Here is a 17495-nt window from a genome sequence, read left to right on the forward strand (position 1 = left end):
GGCAGCGATGACTACTGCAGAGTTCCGGTGCCCATTCCTGGGCTCGGATGGCGACGGGTCGGTGGATTTATGTCAGGATTGATGGGGAGAGACTTTGCCGGTCTCGGAGCTCTGCTAGGCTGCGGCCATCTTCGTCGGCTGCTAGCCACGCCCCCCTCATTTTAATTTTTTACATTTTTTTTTATTAGTTTGTTTCTTTGGCAAAACTTTTAGTGATTTACACAAATGACCCCTAACTGAATTCAAAATGTTATCTGTGCTTCAGAAATGTACAGCTATCTGGGATTATCCATGGGTTTCACACCTGTTTCCACCACAAACTGCTAGTAAGCTGAAACCACAAACATTTGGAGAAAGAAATGGACTACCTCTTAGAAAGTGCCATAACTGGGATACAAACTGTTTTCATACACCTCTGCTTGTTCCTGAAAGCTCAGAAGATGGTGATTTTAGCACAGCAAACCTTTTGTTTATGCCAATTTTAGAAAAAAACATATTATTTATTGCACATCAGTTTTTCCCCCTTATTTTCATAAAAACAACGTTGAGCTATATTTTGGCTAGTGTCTCAGTTCCCTCTTGGGGAATCTACAGGCTTTGGGTACCTTTGGAATCACCAGAATGTCTGACACACAGAGCTTGCCACAAGTGACCGAATGTTTTGCTCTCCTGATTTTGGGTTACTGAAGAATTTGCATTTCCCTTGCATTTGTCAGAAATCTTGGGAATTATTTTTAGCATTATATTCCCAGAGCAAAACGGTCTTCACAAGGCGGGAACATTTTTTGCTAGCTCTAAACAATAATTTGACTGCAAATCACTCACCACTCCAGCTATTTACAGCCTCTTAAAATAAGTGTGATAACATCTTTGACAGTGGGTAAAGTCTAGCAGCTTAATTCAAAATAGAGATCCCCACTTTCTGCAGTGGTGGAATAAACTATGGACCATGAGCTAGGAGTAGCACTGTTAAGGAACTTAGGTTCTTAGACTCAAGTTGCCCAGGTTTGATTTAGGTCTGTGTTTGGTTTGAGTCTGAACGTCTGAGTTGCCCAGGTTTTATTTAGGTCTGTGTTTGTTTGAGTCTGAACGTCTGAGGTGCTAGAGGGGGGTGATTTTTAGAGTTTTATTTCATCGTAGGTTATGGATTTAATAATTATTTTCTCTTTAATGTATGTATACGTAATATTAGTCTAACGTTTTGTAAGGTAGTATACACTGCTTTTCAACCAAAAATTAAAAAATGGAGATCTTTATTTTCCAGGGACGTCTCAAAGTCTATAAGACAGCACTTAATATGTCATGTGAGCAGATTAGAATTGAGCATTACCTTTTTGCCCCGCTGTCAGTCAGCCCTTCTCCAGATCTCTGTGAAGAATATTTGTCTGAATTAGTGCCATGCATCTGTAAAGATGTTTCTCCATCCCATTCTCTCCTAGTGTATGTGGTGACAAAAATTCTTATTTGTAACCACTCCATGGTGTGCTGAGACAGTAGCGTTTTTTTTGTCACACTTATCCACAGCACTATCTGTGTCTGCTGGAATATAAGTCGTGTTGGTCCCAGGCTCACGAAATATCAATTGAAGGTATTGTGAGTTAAAACTACAGTTTGATTTTTAACTGAGCTGTCCCCAGGGAAAGTCCATTTTTTACAAGGAAATGTTCACCTAATGTGAATTCTTCATGTTGATGCTTTTGTTGTGAACCGTGATATTCAGGGGTCCACCAGTCTCATTGCAGTAGCACTATGATTTGCATTATGTGAAGCCTTGAGACATAAAAGTTTATGCTGCAACCTGGGTTGTGTCGTCTGTCTTTATGTATCTCTATAAATCAAATTTTGCGACCGACAATTTTACCACCATATTATAGAAAGGTTTTACTGTTCAAATATGAGTAAGCTGTTAATAGTCAGCCTTCATTCACTGTTTATGGCGAAATCTAACATCTTCTCTGATATGTATAGTCTGTGTGTGGTTCATTGTGTTGTTGTAACTGACTGTTATTGACTAGTACTGGGTTGATGCACTCCAGGTAAGTACACAGTGTTGTAATGTAATCTCTAATATCTATATGACATCTGCGACCGTTAAAAATTATTTTAAAATGAGTATGCTATTTTATAATCCAGAAATGAAAAGTCTAAAATTGCTTCACTTTTGTTTTCTTTTAGGTAGAAAAATCATGTGAACGTGTTAATGCAGAATCCCAAACAGGTGCCAATCTAATTACATTTTTTTCTCATGTCATGCATGCTTTACTAAAGTAGCATAGATAATAGCAGAATGTTTACATCAGGTTAGTCCGCTTTCCTTACTAAAAATACAGATCACTCGTTCTCCTAATCTGATCTTTATTGCATGTGCACTTTTTGTTCTGGCTAATGAATATTTATATAATCTGGATGTAGACATTTGATTTTCTGTAGTTGTACTTTGATTGCGCTGACCTAGCTAGGAAGCAATTGAGCTTGGGAAGATCTTGCTTTGTTGCTTCCTCAGAATCACTGCAAGTGAATGTGATCACATCGATCTGCTAGCTACTGAAGAGCAGAACGATGAGATTCCAACGAATTTGCATTATAGATCGTTATGCCCATAATGTGCTGTGTATTCCCTTGTACCTAGCTCAGTATGTGTTTCTGTGAGTGACTTCTAAATTTCAGTTTCCCAATGCATGACATTTGCATCTCATTTATGAAACTTCGTCTGCCACTATGAGAATAGCTAAAAGAAAGCTGATACAGGATCAGATGAGCTACTCGCACCCAATAGTAGATAGATCTTAGAAGTTGCCTTATGTCAGGTCCCTCTACCTATCAATCAATCAATCATGTGTTTGTAGAGCGTGACTACTCACCCGTGAGGGTCTCAAGGTGCTGCGGAGGAGGGGAGGTGCAGGTTCCAGTCCATCAAGGAGGAGGGGGGTTGAAGAGCCATGTTTTGAGGTTTTTTGTGAAGATGGGGAGTGGTGGTGTCTGTCTGAGGTGGAGCGATAGGGTGTTTCAGGCTCTGGCTGCGAGGAAGGAGAAGGAGCGGCCTTCCGATCTGGACTTCCTGGTGCGGGGGACCATGTCGTAGGAGAGCTGGGCTGATCGTAGGGTCCTTTGGGGTGCGTGGAATTCGAGTCGGCTGTTCAGGTATTCAGGTCCGGTGTTGTGGAGGGCTTTGTGTGCGTCGGTGAGGATCTTGAACGTGATTCTAGCCTCGATGGGGAGCAAGTGGAGTGTGGGCAGGTGCTGGTAGATGTGGCAGTGTCTTGGCAGGTTGCGGACCAGTCTTGCGGCGGCGTTCTGGATGTTTTGTAGCTTGCGGTAAGGTTTTTGTTTATTCCGGCATAGAGTGTGTTGCCGTAGTCAAGTCTGCTGGTGACAAGGACATGAGTGACGGTCTTTTTGTGCTCAAGAGGGATCCATTTGAAAGTCTGGCGTAGGAGGCGGAGGGTGTGGAAGCAGGAGGATGCAAGGATGGGGTACCATTAGGTATTTGTATTCCTCATCATCAATTAAGTTGTTCATTTTCCATTCCAGAAGTTTCTCGTCCAGATCTCTTTTTATTTCAGATGTAGGGTTTGGTTTCATCTGGACGAGAAACTTCTGGAATGGAAAACTTAATTGATTATTTTGAAATCATCAATACCAGCATGACAGCATTGAAATTTACTTACGAAATAAGTAACCAACGAGTGATTTTCTTGGATACGGAGATTTATATCAAGGAAAATCAAATCCAAACAACGTTGCACAGGAAGTGGACTGCAACAAATGCCACTCTTGAAGCAACTAGCTTCCATCAACGCTCACTTATCACCAGCATCCCATATGGGAAATTTCTTCGTATTCCAAGAATATGTAGCGAAGAAACAGAATAGCAGAAACATAGTGAAGCAACCGTGAAAAGATTCAAGAAAAGGAAATATAACACAGGCACTGTTGAAAAATGTTGGACAAAAACAAATGAAAAATCTCGAGAGGAATGTCTAATTCGCCAAAGTAAGGAAAGGAATAATGACCCAGAGCCGATAAGGTTAATAACGGATTACTCGCAGGAAAACAAAGAAATTGTCCAGATTTTGAGAAAAAATTGGAAAATCTTGCATTTGGATGACACCGTGAGTAAAATAGTAGGAAAACATCCAACAATAACCTATCGGAGAGCAAAGAATTTAAAAGACCATCTAATTCACAGCCATTTTAAAACAAAGAAGAAGGCTGAAAACAAGAGGATTTTTGAAATGTCATGCATGTAAAGTTGGTCAAATTGCCAAACAGATAAAAGAAGTCAAAACGGCAACAATAAAATGTGGTAGATATGTCAACTAATAACTTGCAAGACACAATATACTGTATATGTGGTGGAATGTCCGTGCCCGTTACTATATGTAGGAAGCACCATCTGTGAACTTAAAAAACAAGTAATGGAGCACGTGAGAGCTACGATTCACAAGGATAAATCAAATGTGATTGCCAAGCATATGGAACAACATCACGACAGAGACTGCAAATTATTAAAGTTTTACGGTATCAAGACAGTCCCCAAAAAAGAACATGGTGGGGACAGGGATAAACTTTTACGTCAGAAAGAATCTCGCCACATTTCGAAACTGCAAACATTGAGTCCACACGGTCTAAATCAGTCAGAGGAGTTATACATTCATTTGTAAGATGAAACATAAAGAGCTTCTTGAATACAGGAATGATGAGTTAAAAAATAATCACAAAGAGATAACAAAGAAAAGAACACAGGAAAAAAGGACTTTGGAAAGGGAAGCACAAGGGGAGAGCAATTATAGAGTGAATACACCCATGAAAATTCACAATATAAAACATTACGCCCTATTGGATGGTGGACAAAGGCTTAAGGAAAGGGAAAAAAGGACAAAAAATAAATATGAAGCCCCACTGGAGGGGAAGGAATGGGGGCATTGAAATGGAAAAGAATTAAGGACAAAGGGACTTTTTCCTTATAGGGGTATTCACAGGAAGGAGAAGCTGCTTCCCTCAAAGATTATTAGTAACCCCTTTATTAGTTATGTGTTATTAAGTCATAATAGGTTTCAGTTTGTTTTAATATATATAAAAAAAACTACAGCACCCATAATTCACTTTGATGCTCAAACCACATGACAGGAAATGACATTGAATGTTTGGAGTGCATATAAACGCTGTGGTAATGAGCGGTCAGTTGATCGTGAGCAAGGTATCAGGGATACCGAAACACGTAGATCAGCTTGCTTTTTGTCCTTGAATGCTAATATGGAGAAAAATAAATAACATGTGCTGAGAAGATTACAGGAGTGCGTCTCGTTTTTTCTCTACCTGAGGAATTGCGGTGAAATAAATTGAGAGGTTCTGCCGCAGGGAGCTGCACCCGTGGTGAGCGCTGCAACCTCCGGTTAAGTTGTGTGTCTGTGTGTGTGTGTGGTGTGTTGTGTTTTTTTTACCTAATGTCGGTGGCCAGTAGGTAGTTATAGTTAGGACCAAGTTTCCATAGGAAGAGCATTTTTTGTTTTGCTTATAACTTTGGCGTAGTTTGATGAATCTTCATGATATTTTCCAAAATAAATCTTTGTTCATATCAGCTCCTATGTGGGAAGTTTGGGGGTGATTCGTCAAGGGGGGGGGCCGAGAAAAAAGGGGGCTCCCAAAACGTGTTTTCTCCATGTTTATTTCCATAGGAAACTTTAGACAAGGCTACAGGGTGAACGGAATTACCCCAAATTTGGCAGGGAGAAGGGTCTTGGTCTAGAAAGCACGCTTTTGTTGTTTATTTGGTGTAAATCCGTTCAGTAGTTTTTGAGAAATATCGAAATTCACAGATATCGATATTTGGGAATTCTGCCATCTGATTGGTTGAGGCTTCACGAGCTTGCTGCTTATTGGTTGGGAGCGCTGCGAGCGGTTGCAACTAGGAAGTGTTGGCCGCCATTTTGTGATTCCGTCGAAGCGAGTAAGGGGAAAAAAGGCCGAAAAAAGTAGGAAAGAGGACGGTAGGAGCACTGTAACCTTTGTGGAGGTGTTTAGGGTGTGCTATAGAGGGGGTGCGAAGCGAACTACTCATAGCTACCGGTCTAAAAGTGCTGGGTATGGAAATTAAGTGAGGTATTGCGTAGAGTCTGATGCTGCTAAGGTGAGCTGGTGCGGGAGTCGGGGATGAAAGCGTGAGCGTAAACTGTGTGAGTTATGGTGTGAAGTCATGTGCCCTGGCCACTGTGCCACACCTGTCTAAGTAGTGTCAGTAATATTTTATACGTAGTAGGAGGAAGTTTTGTTTGGAACACGGTAATTTGTATATGGTGCTGTTATACAGGGAGTGCGAAGGTAAATCAATACGGTATTTGTAAAGTGCAAACTACACAGAAAACGATAATTGATTGGAAGATAAGAAGCATTGGGTATTAAAAACTAGGGTGCATATTAGTTGCGTGAAAAAGCATGTTTGTCACTGGTTAATAAAGAGCAGTCTAAACGTGGGGTACATACGATAGGATGAAATGTGCAAAGCTCAACCAGACGTGCTAATTGCATTTCGAAGGTACATTTGTAACTTAAAACAATGGTGAACTTTTAACCCGCAGGTAGTGTTAAATGTTCGAGAATATGCTGGAAAAAAAAAGGTTACGTTTAAAAAAATCATGATCTTTTAACCTGCAGGTGTCGTAGAATGTTCCAGAAAGTGTGGTGATAAAATAGGTTGAACTTCTGACCTGTATGTGGCGCGGAATATTAAGTAGCTTTTCAGATGCAAAATTCAAAAATAACCAATGGAGATAAGTTTTGGAATGACGATGAAGGAATGAAGTATTCTGATTTGTTGTTTACATGTATTTATATGTGGAGCGACAGAGAAATTGTGCCATTACTGGTTTCACTCTTGATGAAAGCGGTGTATTACATGTACTTTGTGAGAAAGAAAGCATTGCATGTGTGTGTGACATTTGAAATCTGCATACCAACTACAAAGGTGAGGTAGAAATGAACAAGATGTGTTATGTGTTCTGTAGTAGTGATTAAGTATTTGAGGTGACATTTTTTAGTTTGAAAGTATTTTTTATTTCAAAATAATATCCTGTTAGTAAAGTGTGGTGTTTCATATTGGTTATAAAATATGCATAAAGTTTGACCTGTTGTTATATAAGTACTTTATATATGTTTAGGAATTTTTCACAAAGAAGAAATGTAGTTTGTCATCTTTAAAGGATTGTATGGTTTTGAAAATGAGATACAGCGTTAATTTGGGTTTGTTAATGTGTTCAGGCGAGAGAAACAAAATGTCCCACGTTTGCAAATTATACTTTTTGTGCTGGGGAAGGGGGGCAGGGGGGGGGGGGGGTAGGAGATGTATGTGTTATTAAGTTAAAAGCGATAAAACCAAAGCCAGAAATGTTATGTGGACAGGTTGTGGTCTCATTTTTGACAGTGAGAGGTAGATTTGAATATAAGTCTAGGTAGGTTGTTGTATTGGGAGGCCATCTACAGTGTTTGGAGATTACATGGAGAGGAGATAGAGATAGTAAAAGTGATACGTTCCTTTTATATGTACGCATAGTTTGAATCATTTGAATATAGGTTGAGATATAATATGAACATGGTTTCTGGTTTGCATTTGGGTATAGTTAATAGTTTTAGTAGTTTGTTACTAGCGAATAATAAAAAGGTAGATATACTAAAATATATGGTAGTAAACGTATTAATTATTGTCTGTTCTTATGAAATGGAAGTGGTTGGGGAGTGTTTCTTTAGAAGAGATGTTTTATAAATGTGTGAGAGAGAAAAAAGAAATGAAAATGTTAGGTATATTTTCTGTATGACTTTCTTGACATTAGTAAAGTACATGTCATTACAAGTGATAGTAATTGTCAGGCTGTGTCCCTGTGCTGAATATACGTAGGTGTTTAAGTGGTCCGGGTTTTACCGGTGCTCAGTTTCACTATCTCTTTTGAGACACTCTTCAATTTTTTCATTCAATATAATGTCCTTAATAAACATACAGTAAAGGGACGGTATATCAAAAGTTTGGGAATTACAACTTTGTTTACTCTCCCCATCCTCTGCTATACACTCTACAGAGTGTTTAAACAACTTTATTAACATACAGATATATAGCTAGTAAAGGTGGTGTAGTGCCACTGGGCCCATTTATAAACCGTGCTATGGGATGGTTTATGTTTTACCCGCCAATTTGCATGTTTGAATACTTTTGGATGATGAGCGTTACGGAAGACACCTTTAAAAATTAAGACCGTTTATGGGTATAGTGGCGCTACTTGGAATGGTGGCGGTTTCTCTTTGATTTTGTATGGTTAAGCAGTGGCGGGAGTGGGGGTGGGGGAGGTGGGTATGTTGGTGATTAAAACACAGACTTTAGTAACGTGCAGATGTCTAGCTACTAAAGGTGATGTAGTACCACTGGGACCATTTATAAAGTGCCCTATGGCATGATATAGGTTTTACCCGCAAATTTGCATGTTTTTATATGTTTTGCTGATGAGTGTTTCGGGAGATATCTGTTGAAATTAAGCCTCTGTATGGCTATAGTGGCGCTTCCAGGTTTGCTGGGGCTCTTTGTTTTATTGCGTAAAGTTAAGCAAGGGCGGGTGTGGAGGTGGTGTAGTGGTACTGGGACTATTTATAAACCGCCTTATGGTATGGTGTATGTTTTACTTGGAAAATTGCAGGTTTCAATATCTTTCGCTGATGAGCGTTCCGGCAGACACCTGTTGAAATTAAGGCTATGTATGGCTATAGTGGTGCTAACGGGAGTCCTGGGGCTTGTTGTTTTGATTTCGTAAGGTTAAGCAAGGGAAGGGGTGGGGGTGGAAGAAGTGGGTATGTTGTTGATTATTTCACGGACATTTGTAACGTGCATATGTGTAGCTAGTAAAGGTGATGTAGTGCTACTGGGTCAATTTATAAAGCGCTCTATGGCATGGTATATGTTTTATCAGGAAATTAGCATATTTTAATACCTTTTGTTGCTGGGCGTTCCGGCAGAGACTTGTTCAAATTAAGTCCCTGTGTTGCTATTGTGGCTCTATCAGGTTTGCTGGGGTCTTTCTTTGATTTCGTAAGGTTAAGCAAGAATGGGGATGAGGGTGGTGTATTGGCACTGGGCCCATTTATGAAGCGGTTTATAGTATGGTATACGTTTTTCTCGCAAATTTGCATGTTTTAATACCTTTTGGTGATGAGTGTTCCAGCAGACAGCTACGCAAATCACACAACATTTCTGTGGATAACAAATCTTCATGCTGATAGACACTCTTGCACTGTGGTAGAAGGCTGCCAGCGTTGATGGCAAATTATGAAACTTGGTGCCATTGTACATTTAAATGGAAGCTTGGTCCATTTCTTTGTTACTATGGTGCAGGGAGGGCTTACATGGGAAAAAAACTGGGGGTGCTCTAAAAGGGGCAGGGCAATCATGTTAAAGGGGTGTGGGCTATCCAAGTAGGGGCGTGGTCTACATGAAGATAACTAGCATTGTGTGCTTAAGAATATCCCCTCGAATTCTCCTACGTTCGGGAAACACGCTCTTTAAAGGATTGCCCTTCCTCCTACAACGTGGCTCACGTAGCATGATGTCTCCACTTCTCAGTAGTGAGTAAAATGAGCATGCGCACATCGATGTGCATGCTCTGACTGCAGTCCAATAAAAAAAAAAAAAAGAAAACTTGACTACCTTGGCGAGGGCCGAAAATAGAGCCCGATAGAGACCAGTTTCGCGTTTTTCTGAAAATAACTGCCGGTGCTCAGAGCCAGCCCACTTAAAGCCCTGCATCCATTCATCCTAAGCACTGCGCCATCCAACCATCTTTCAATTCATTCAGACATTCCTACCTACAAACATACATACATACATTTGTCCCTGCAGTTATTCTAAGTATCTATCAGCCCACTCGCCTATGGTAAGCACTGTGCCATCCATCCAGTTATACGCCCATATATTCATACATACATCTGTCCCAGAACCAATCCTACGCATTTATCAGCCCACCCGTGTATCCTAAGTACTGATCCATGCATCCATTTATCCTTCCATTCATCTATACATCCACCCATCTAGCGATCCATTCTTCCATCTGGCCATCCATCCAGTTGCCCTTTATTCAACTATCCATCCTTATTTTCGTGCACTCGCCACCGCTGATCCTAAATACTGCATATTATAATCATCCACCCAGCCTCTTAAGGGGCCGAAAAGGCTGGCGATAATCATTGAGAGGCAGATGAAGTTTCTGATAAAGAACAAGAAAGCTTTGAGTTGCTCTTTGTGCACTAGAGTTCACCACCCTTCTCTGGTGGTGTTTTAAACAAAGGTTGATGTAGGGAAGGAAATGTAAAGCAGCTTTTCAGGTTGACGTTAATTTAGAAAGATAACGGGGCATATTATCAAGATCGGCGTTAAAATTATTACCGCTTTAGCGGCAGGAAACTGCCGCTAAAGCAGCGATAATGGGCTTGATAATATGCCCTTGTTAATTCCCATAGCCGGTCAGGTTGTGGTGTGAAGCTGGGCTTCTATGGTAATTCACAAGGGCATATTATCAAGCTCATTATCGCCGCTTTAGCAGCAATATTCTGCCGCTAAAGCGGCGATAATGTTAATGCCGTTCTTGATAATATACCCCTAAGTGAGCCAGGCAAAGTGTGTGTTTTTGTAGCACTACAACAACACCCTGTGAAAGGTGAGAGCAGGGTTGTGTTGGGGTTGGATGCGTGTGGTCGTCTCCAAAGGCGCAACCAGAGCGAAATTTCGGGGGAGGCTAGTTCTTTCAGCAATAGACAGAGTGGGGATGTAGGGGCTCTAAAAAGGGGTGGAAAAAAGAGCATCATTTACAAGCAAATGGTCTTTTGAAGACCTGTGAAGTACTCGGGTGCGGCTCTGTGTGTGCTATTGGGAAGCTCTCTCAGGGAGTCCGGGGTAATGGGCGTTGTGCGCCTGGTGGGGTGTCTGCTATTCATGCCACGATGATGTTGCTCCTGCGCTGCAAAAAGAAAAGGGAAATCGTGAGAGAAAATGGCTCTCTTTAAAGGATTTCTTTTCTCCTACAACGCGACTCACCTGGCATGATGTCTCCACTTTTTAGTAGTGAGCAATGTGCATGGTCTCACTGTCTCACTACAGTCCAATAAAAATTTTAAAAAACGGACTACCTTTGCGAGGCCCGAAACTAGAGCCCCATAGAGATCCGTTTGAAGCCCCCAAAAATAAACTGCTGGTGCTCAGACTCCCTCCCATCCAATTAAAGCTTGGGTGCAGTATTATGCTTGCGAAGTTGTAGATAAAATTGTTAGGCTAATAATGGTAATTTTTCTGTGTGCCGTTTGGTTGATAATTTATCTATAAAGTCTGCGGTGGGTTGCAGAGGGAGTGTGTGGGGTGGTGGGGTGGGGTGCGGTGGAGAGGTGAAAAGTACGAGGTAGTGCAGTTACATGTAAATTGTAAAGGTGTATGTAAATAATTAAATAAATACTTGCTGTATGTTCTATGGCACTACCCGTCATCCTACTGCTTCCCTGCCATGTTCCATCACGCTGCAGCACTGCCTTTGGAAGCCGTCAGTAGAATTTATGTAATTGTATGTTATTATTGTAATATATTGAACTGATGTAAAACATAATTGAATCTATTTTTTTTTCCAGAAAATTATTTCGTTTGGATAGAAATGTGAACATGCCTAGAAGAACTGAGAAAAAAAAGACATGAAAAGAAGCATTTATATTTGCAGAAAAGAAAAGATTTTTAATTCCAAAAAGATGAGAGCACTACACAAACAGTTAGTTTCTTCTGGTAAAAACACTAGACAATTTCTGAAAAAAATATTAAGAACATTTAATGAAAATAACATTACACAAAGGAAAAAGAAGAATTTTTCAAGTAAGGATAAGGAGACTTCAGTTTCAAATACAAGGAAAAGAAAACATGATAAAGAAACAGTATCTATTACCCGGAGACAAAAACAATTTCAAGAAATTCGTCAGAGACTTTTTCGAACTAGAGTGATTCAGAATTTAAGGAGAACATGCTGCAAATATAAAAAGAAAGTGCTGCAATTCAAACAGAAGCAGCGTATCGAAAGTATAGTGGATACTGCTTTTACTTTAAAACAGAAGTTATTCATTGTGATTTTGAAGAGGATCAAAGTATTAGGTAAAGTAATCAAAGTGTTGAAAGAGAAAAGTAGAAGAAAAAGACTTGTGGACAGAACCAACTTTTGCAAAATCTTTAGTGGACATTGGAAACATACTTCTAGTAGTGAGCCTTTTTTTAATGAGGAAAGTTACTTCCAGGAAAATAGTTTACCATTTGCAGTTGATACTGGAGGTCGTTGCTACAAAGTTCAGGATGGTTGTCCCCTTCCAAAAGAGGAATTGGTTGGTAAAAGTGTAGTTAATAGTTGAAGAAGTGCAAGGGAAACATACACAAGCTCCTGTGTATAAGTGGGGTTGTAGCAGTATTTGTAGTATTCGACAGGAATCTATTGATATAATGCAAAATTTGCTACGAGAATATACACAGAAAAGTATTAAACAGAAGATTAAGTTGTTGCAAGGACTATATCCATGTAATGTAAGAAAATATACTGAGAAACATCGGCATTCTTTGGCTTGTCTTTTAAGAAAGGTGTGTAAACGTGTTTTTCATCACTTGAGGATGTTAGTAGTACACCATTCAGAAATGCGGAAGTTTGTAAGGAAACTGTACTATGTAAAAAGTCCTGCATTATGTTTAAGTGAACTGAATACAGCTCTTTTATATGGTTCTTTATTAGATGTTCAAAAAAAGACTGATGATATTGAAATTTGATATTTTGGTTCAGAAGAGTCAATAGAAAGTGAAAGTTTGACAATTACAGATGTTGAAGGAGATGGGAAAGTGATTAGCACTGATCAGTTTGAAGAAGAAATTGGAAGGTTTAATGTAGTGTGCTCTGAAATACCAAACTATGTTTGTGTTTGTTGTCGACGTACTCGTTATAAAAGTCAAACTAGGAATGTTGATTTGTATTTGAAAAGTGAAAAGGAGAACAATAGTAAGTGGGAAGAATTTGCAACTTGTTGGTGGAAGGTCGATTTGAGTTAGGTAGTGATCAACATATATGTAAATATTTGTTACAGCAAATTAGAAGAGAACAAAATGCCTGCTAGAGCAGTACATAATAACTTAGAATTCGTAGCTATTCCGGAAGAACTGGCAGAATTGAATACATATGAGTCGGTTCTAATTCAATCTGTTCATCTTTTTCAAACTATAATTCGAATGGAGCCTAAAACAGATAAACTGCCACCAACAGACTTGCAAAGAGGACTGAAAGAATGAGTGGTGTACATACCTTTTGGATTTTAAGAAAAATATTGAAACTATTGCTGTAGAGAAATAGGAAAATGAGGCAGTAGTCATTCTAGTAAATGGTGTACCAACAAAGAGTCGGAAAATATGGCAGGAATTTGTGGATCTTAATATAGTTGAAAAGATTACCTTATATCTTATGGAGAACAATATTTATTACAAAACCTGTAAATGTGGATGAACAGGTAAAAAGTTTAGAAGATGAATGTGAAATTTCAAGTGGTCAAATAGAGAAAGTGGACAAGTCAAGGACCGAAGAGATTTATGAACATTACACAATATGTCCTTTGCACTCAAAAGAAGTAATAGGAAGCAGCATTGAGTTATTTCAAATGAAAAAAGCACAGGGAACTCCAATGAGTGTATGGGAGAAGAGCTTGGAAGCTTGTTGTTTTCCACAGCTGTTTCCTACTGGAGAAGGTGGACAATGATGACCGACCTGTACGTATTCCAGCTTCAGAATATCGGTCAACAAGATTATATTCTGAAGATCCTAGATTTCGACAGTGCATTCCATACATATTTCACCTTTTGTTTGAAAGTGATTTATCTTCTCTGTCGTATGCAGTGAACCACATTCTTAAAACTGGAGTTCATCAATCACTTCTTTTTGCGAAAGAATTTGTGGAAAATGTTGAAAAAACAGATGAAAATTTAGAAGCACAGTTAATTAATTTGATGGCATGTCAACGTGGAACGAATGAGTATTGGTATCGTTGTCATGGAGAACTCAAGTATATGTTACGGAACTTGGGTACACCAACATAGTTTGTCACACTTAGCTGTGCAGAGTATGCATGGGAAGATTTGCTTGAGTTTCTAAGAGCAGTGAATTCCAATATTAAAAAATGTTTAAATAAAGATTCCTGGTGAACTGTGTTCATTGTATCCTGTAAATGTGTGCAGATATTTTAATCATTGGTTTAAAGCTATGATGTCTTTTATCTGCAATAAAAATAATCCTCCGCTTGGAGAAGTTACCGATTTCTTTTGGATAAAGGAGTGCCAAGCAAGAGGTGCACCTCATATACATATGCTACTATGGGTCAAGGATGCACCTAAATTTGGAACTGATTCTGATGAAACAGTATTGTTTTTCATCGAACAGTATGGGACATGTGAGATTCCGAGAGAAGAAGGAGATAGAAGCCTGAGACAGCTTTTACGTTTTCCAAAGTCACCGTTGTGGAAAGTACTGCAGAAGAAAATACAAGTCTAAAGGAAAATTTTACCCCAAATGTCGGTTTGGTTGTCCACGTCCAGTCATTTGTAAAGGAAGAGTAAATTCTTTTGTTTTTCTTCTGTAAGGCACACAATAACTCGGAAATCTCCAAAGAATACCTACTACTTAAAAAGAAAAGAAGTGTCAAAGTATATCAATGACTACAATCCAGTCATTTTAAAAATGTGGATTGCGAACATGGACATCCAGTATGTTGCAGATAACTCAATTGCTGTTGCCCGTTTATGTTACATCGTACATAACAACATCAGAAAAAACAGAGATGAAACAAATGTGGGAAGAAATTGCCCAAGAGAAAAGCGTTAGCAAAAAAATGTACAGTTTACTTTCAAAATGCTTTCCCACCGAGAAATTGGATCCTATAAATGTTCAGACCACTTGTGCTCTTCAAGTTTATATTCAAAGTCTCGAGAAATAATTTGGGTAAGTTTAGGTCTTGCTTGCTCACGGAATAGAGTGTTGAAATCATTAGAAGAAATTGAATACTTAGCAGCAAATTAACCAGACAGTACAGACATTCTAAAAACTAATATGTTGGACACGTACTATCTGAAAAGGAGTCGACATCTGGAACAGCTATGTCTGTATGAAGTACTTCAGCATTACAGCTTCAAAAGAAATGTTAAACAGAATTTAAAAGAAGGAAAATAGGCAGTAGTTGGATGTCATGGTTGTTTAATAAAACATGCAAAGGGTAATCTTATAAACCACAAGAAACTCCGGATAAGCGAGAATTTTACTATTTAGCACTTCTACAACTCTTTAAACCATGGCGTAGCGAAAGCGAATTACTTGGAGACTTTGACTGCTATGAAGATTCTTTAAATGCATGTAAAGATAGCATTGCATGTACAATTTACCCTACATATTTAAAAATGTTGAATGATGAAGTTGAACAGGAAAAGACTATTACAGCTGTAATAGCTAATGAAAGTTCTCAAGATAGTCAAAGTAGTGGTCAATGTAGTCAAGATCCTCTTGGACAACCAATACTGGAAAATGAAGCAGTGATTGCTATGCATGAAGTCGAAATTACAATGCAACAAGCACACGAGGAGAACATTACAATGGAAAAGTTAGAAGAACAACTAAATGTTGAACAGAAAGAAATATATGTACAAGTAAGAGAACAGATAGAACATTGTTGCATGAAAAAAAAGAATGTGTGTGTTCATACTTTAAACCTCTTCTGATGTACATCAGTGGTCAAGCTGGGACATGTAAAAGTTTTTTAATTAAAGTTTTGACAAGTTATCTTAAAAAACTACTGGTTCACATTTATGTTCTGTGGTAACAGCTCCAACTGGATTAGCTGCATACAATGTTAAAGGAGTTACTTTGCATAGATTACTGATGTTACCAGTTGAGCATGATAGTAAATTACAATATCAGAAGTTGTCTGGAGAAGCTTCTCATGAAGTGTCAAGAGTGCGGAAGAAAATTAAACTATTAATTATTGATGAGTCGAGCATGGTCTCAAACTTAATGCTTGCTTTTGTACACTTAAGATTGCAACAGGTATTAAAAAACAGATTATGACGTTCTCTTTGGAGGAAAACATTTAATTGTATTTGGCTACAACTAACACCTGTAAAAGGTAAACCAGTGTTTAAAACTCTTCTACATGAAGACACAAAGAAATCTCTGGGAAGTATTGGAAATGTGAATCTGTGGTTAAATTTTGAATATAAAGAACTCACTCAGAATATGCGACAAGCAAGAGATAAAGATTATGGAAATATTCTAAAAGATGTAAGAATTGGTGTTCTAAGCAAACATGGTAAAGAAGATTTTCAAAGTCGTCGACTAAAGAACTTGTTTGCAAATGAAAACACACGAGCAGAAGTAATGTACAAGAAAATGAAAGAAAAAAAGTCTATAGTTTGCCTAATGCCTACAGTGGAAGAGTGTTATATATTTAATAGAGAGCTTATGAAATTGGAAAATGAAGAAATATTTCACATTGAAGCTATTGATAAAATTGAGCATCAAGGAACAACAATTCTTCTTTCAGAAAAACTACAGACTAAATTGAATTCTTTGGAAAAGTCTGTATCAAAAACTGCTGGCTTAGAAAAAAATATAGATGTATGTTTAAACTGTCGGGTAATTTTGAGGCGTAATCTGAATGTAGAAGAAGGTTTAGTGAATGGAGCAATGGGGAAAGTTGTTGATTTTGTGAAATATCAAAATAGAAATTGAATTCTTGAAAGTTAAATTTGATCAGATTACAGAGGTAAGACAGATTGCACGTTGTGCTGTACGTTTTTTGCTTGTAAAAGACTTGTATGTTCGTAGAAAACAGTTTCCCTTCTGTTTAGCATATGCAATAACTATTCATAAATCTCAAGGTTCAAGTGTTGATAATGCTTTGATAAATGGAGGAAGAACTGTGTTTAAAGAGGGAATGGTATATGTTGCATTATCTCGAGTTAGAACGTTGTCTGGTTTGTATTTAATTGTTTTTGATAAGAACAAGGTTAGTGCTGATGTTAATTGTGTAAGAGAATATAATCGTTTGAGAAGGCTTTATGCTCCAAGTTTAGGTGAATATCCTATTTATGAGAAACGTGTTGTGTGTTCAAAACGCAAACATGGTGAAGAATCAACTATGGTTGGAAAGCAGAAACAAAATCAAGAGAAAAGAAAAGATGTAAAGAAGCAGAAAATACAAACAAGTGATGATGTTGTTGGATTCCAATTAGAAAATGCTTCTGGTGTCAACTGCTATGGTAATGTTATTCTAAACGTTTTATTTTATCTTGAAGATGTTTATGGTGAAATTATGGAAAGTCAGGAAAAAAGATTATGTTCAGCACTTTATACTTTATTTCAAGAATGAGAACTGATAGAAGTAAGATCCATTCTGCTTCTGGTATTCACCAACTGTTGGATACA

At 38.4% G+C, this 17495-nt stretch overlaps 1 protein-coding gene across 6 annotated transcripts in view; it reads left to right on the forward strand.

Moving 5' to 3' along the window:
* PDE8A (phosphodiesterase 8A) overlaps positions 1-17495 on the forward strand; it is a 2267087-nt gene that overhangs the window by 1609214 nt on the left and 640378 nt on the right. For all 6 annotated transcript variants that reach the window (XM_085644266.1, XM_085644269.1, XM_085644268.1 and 3 more), the window contains exon 11: positions 2176-2218. In XM_085644266.1, coding sequence (XP_085500392.1) covers positions 2176-2218 — 43 coding nt within the window. The remainder of the gene's footprint in view (positions 1-2175; positions 2219-17495) is intronic.

This window comes from Triturus cristatus, chromosome 3_1 (assembly GCF_964204655.1).
Source record: "Triturus cristatus chromosome 3_1, aTriCri1.1, whole genome shotgun sequence".
NCBI classification, from domain to species: Eukaryota; Metazoa; Chordata; class Amphibia; order Caudata; family Salamandridae; genus Triturus; species Triturus cristatus.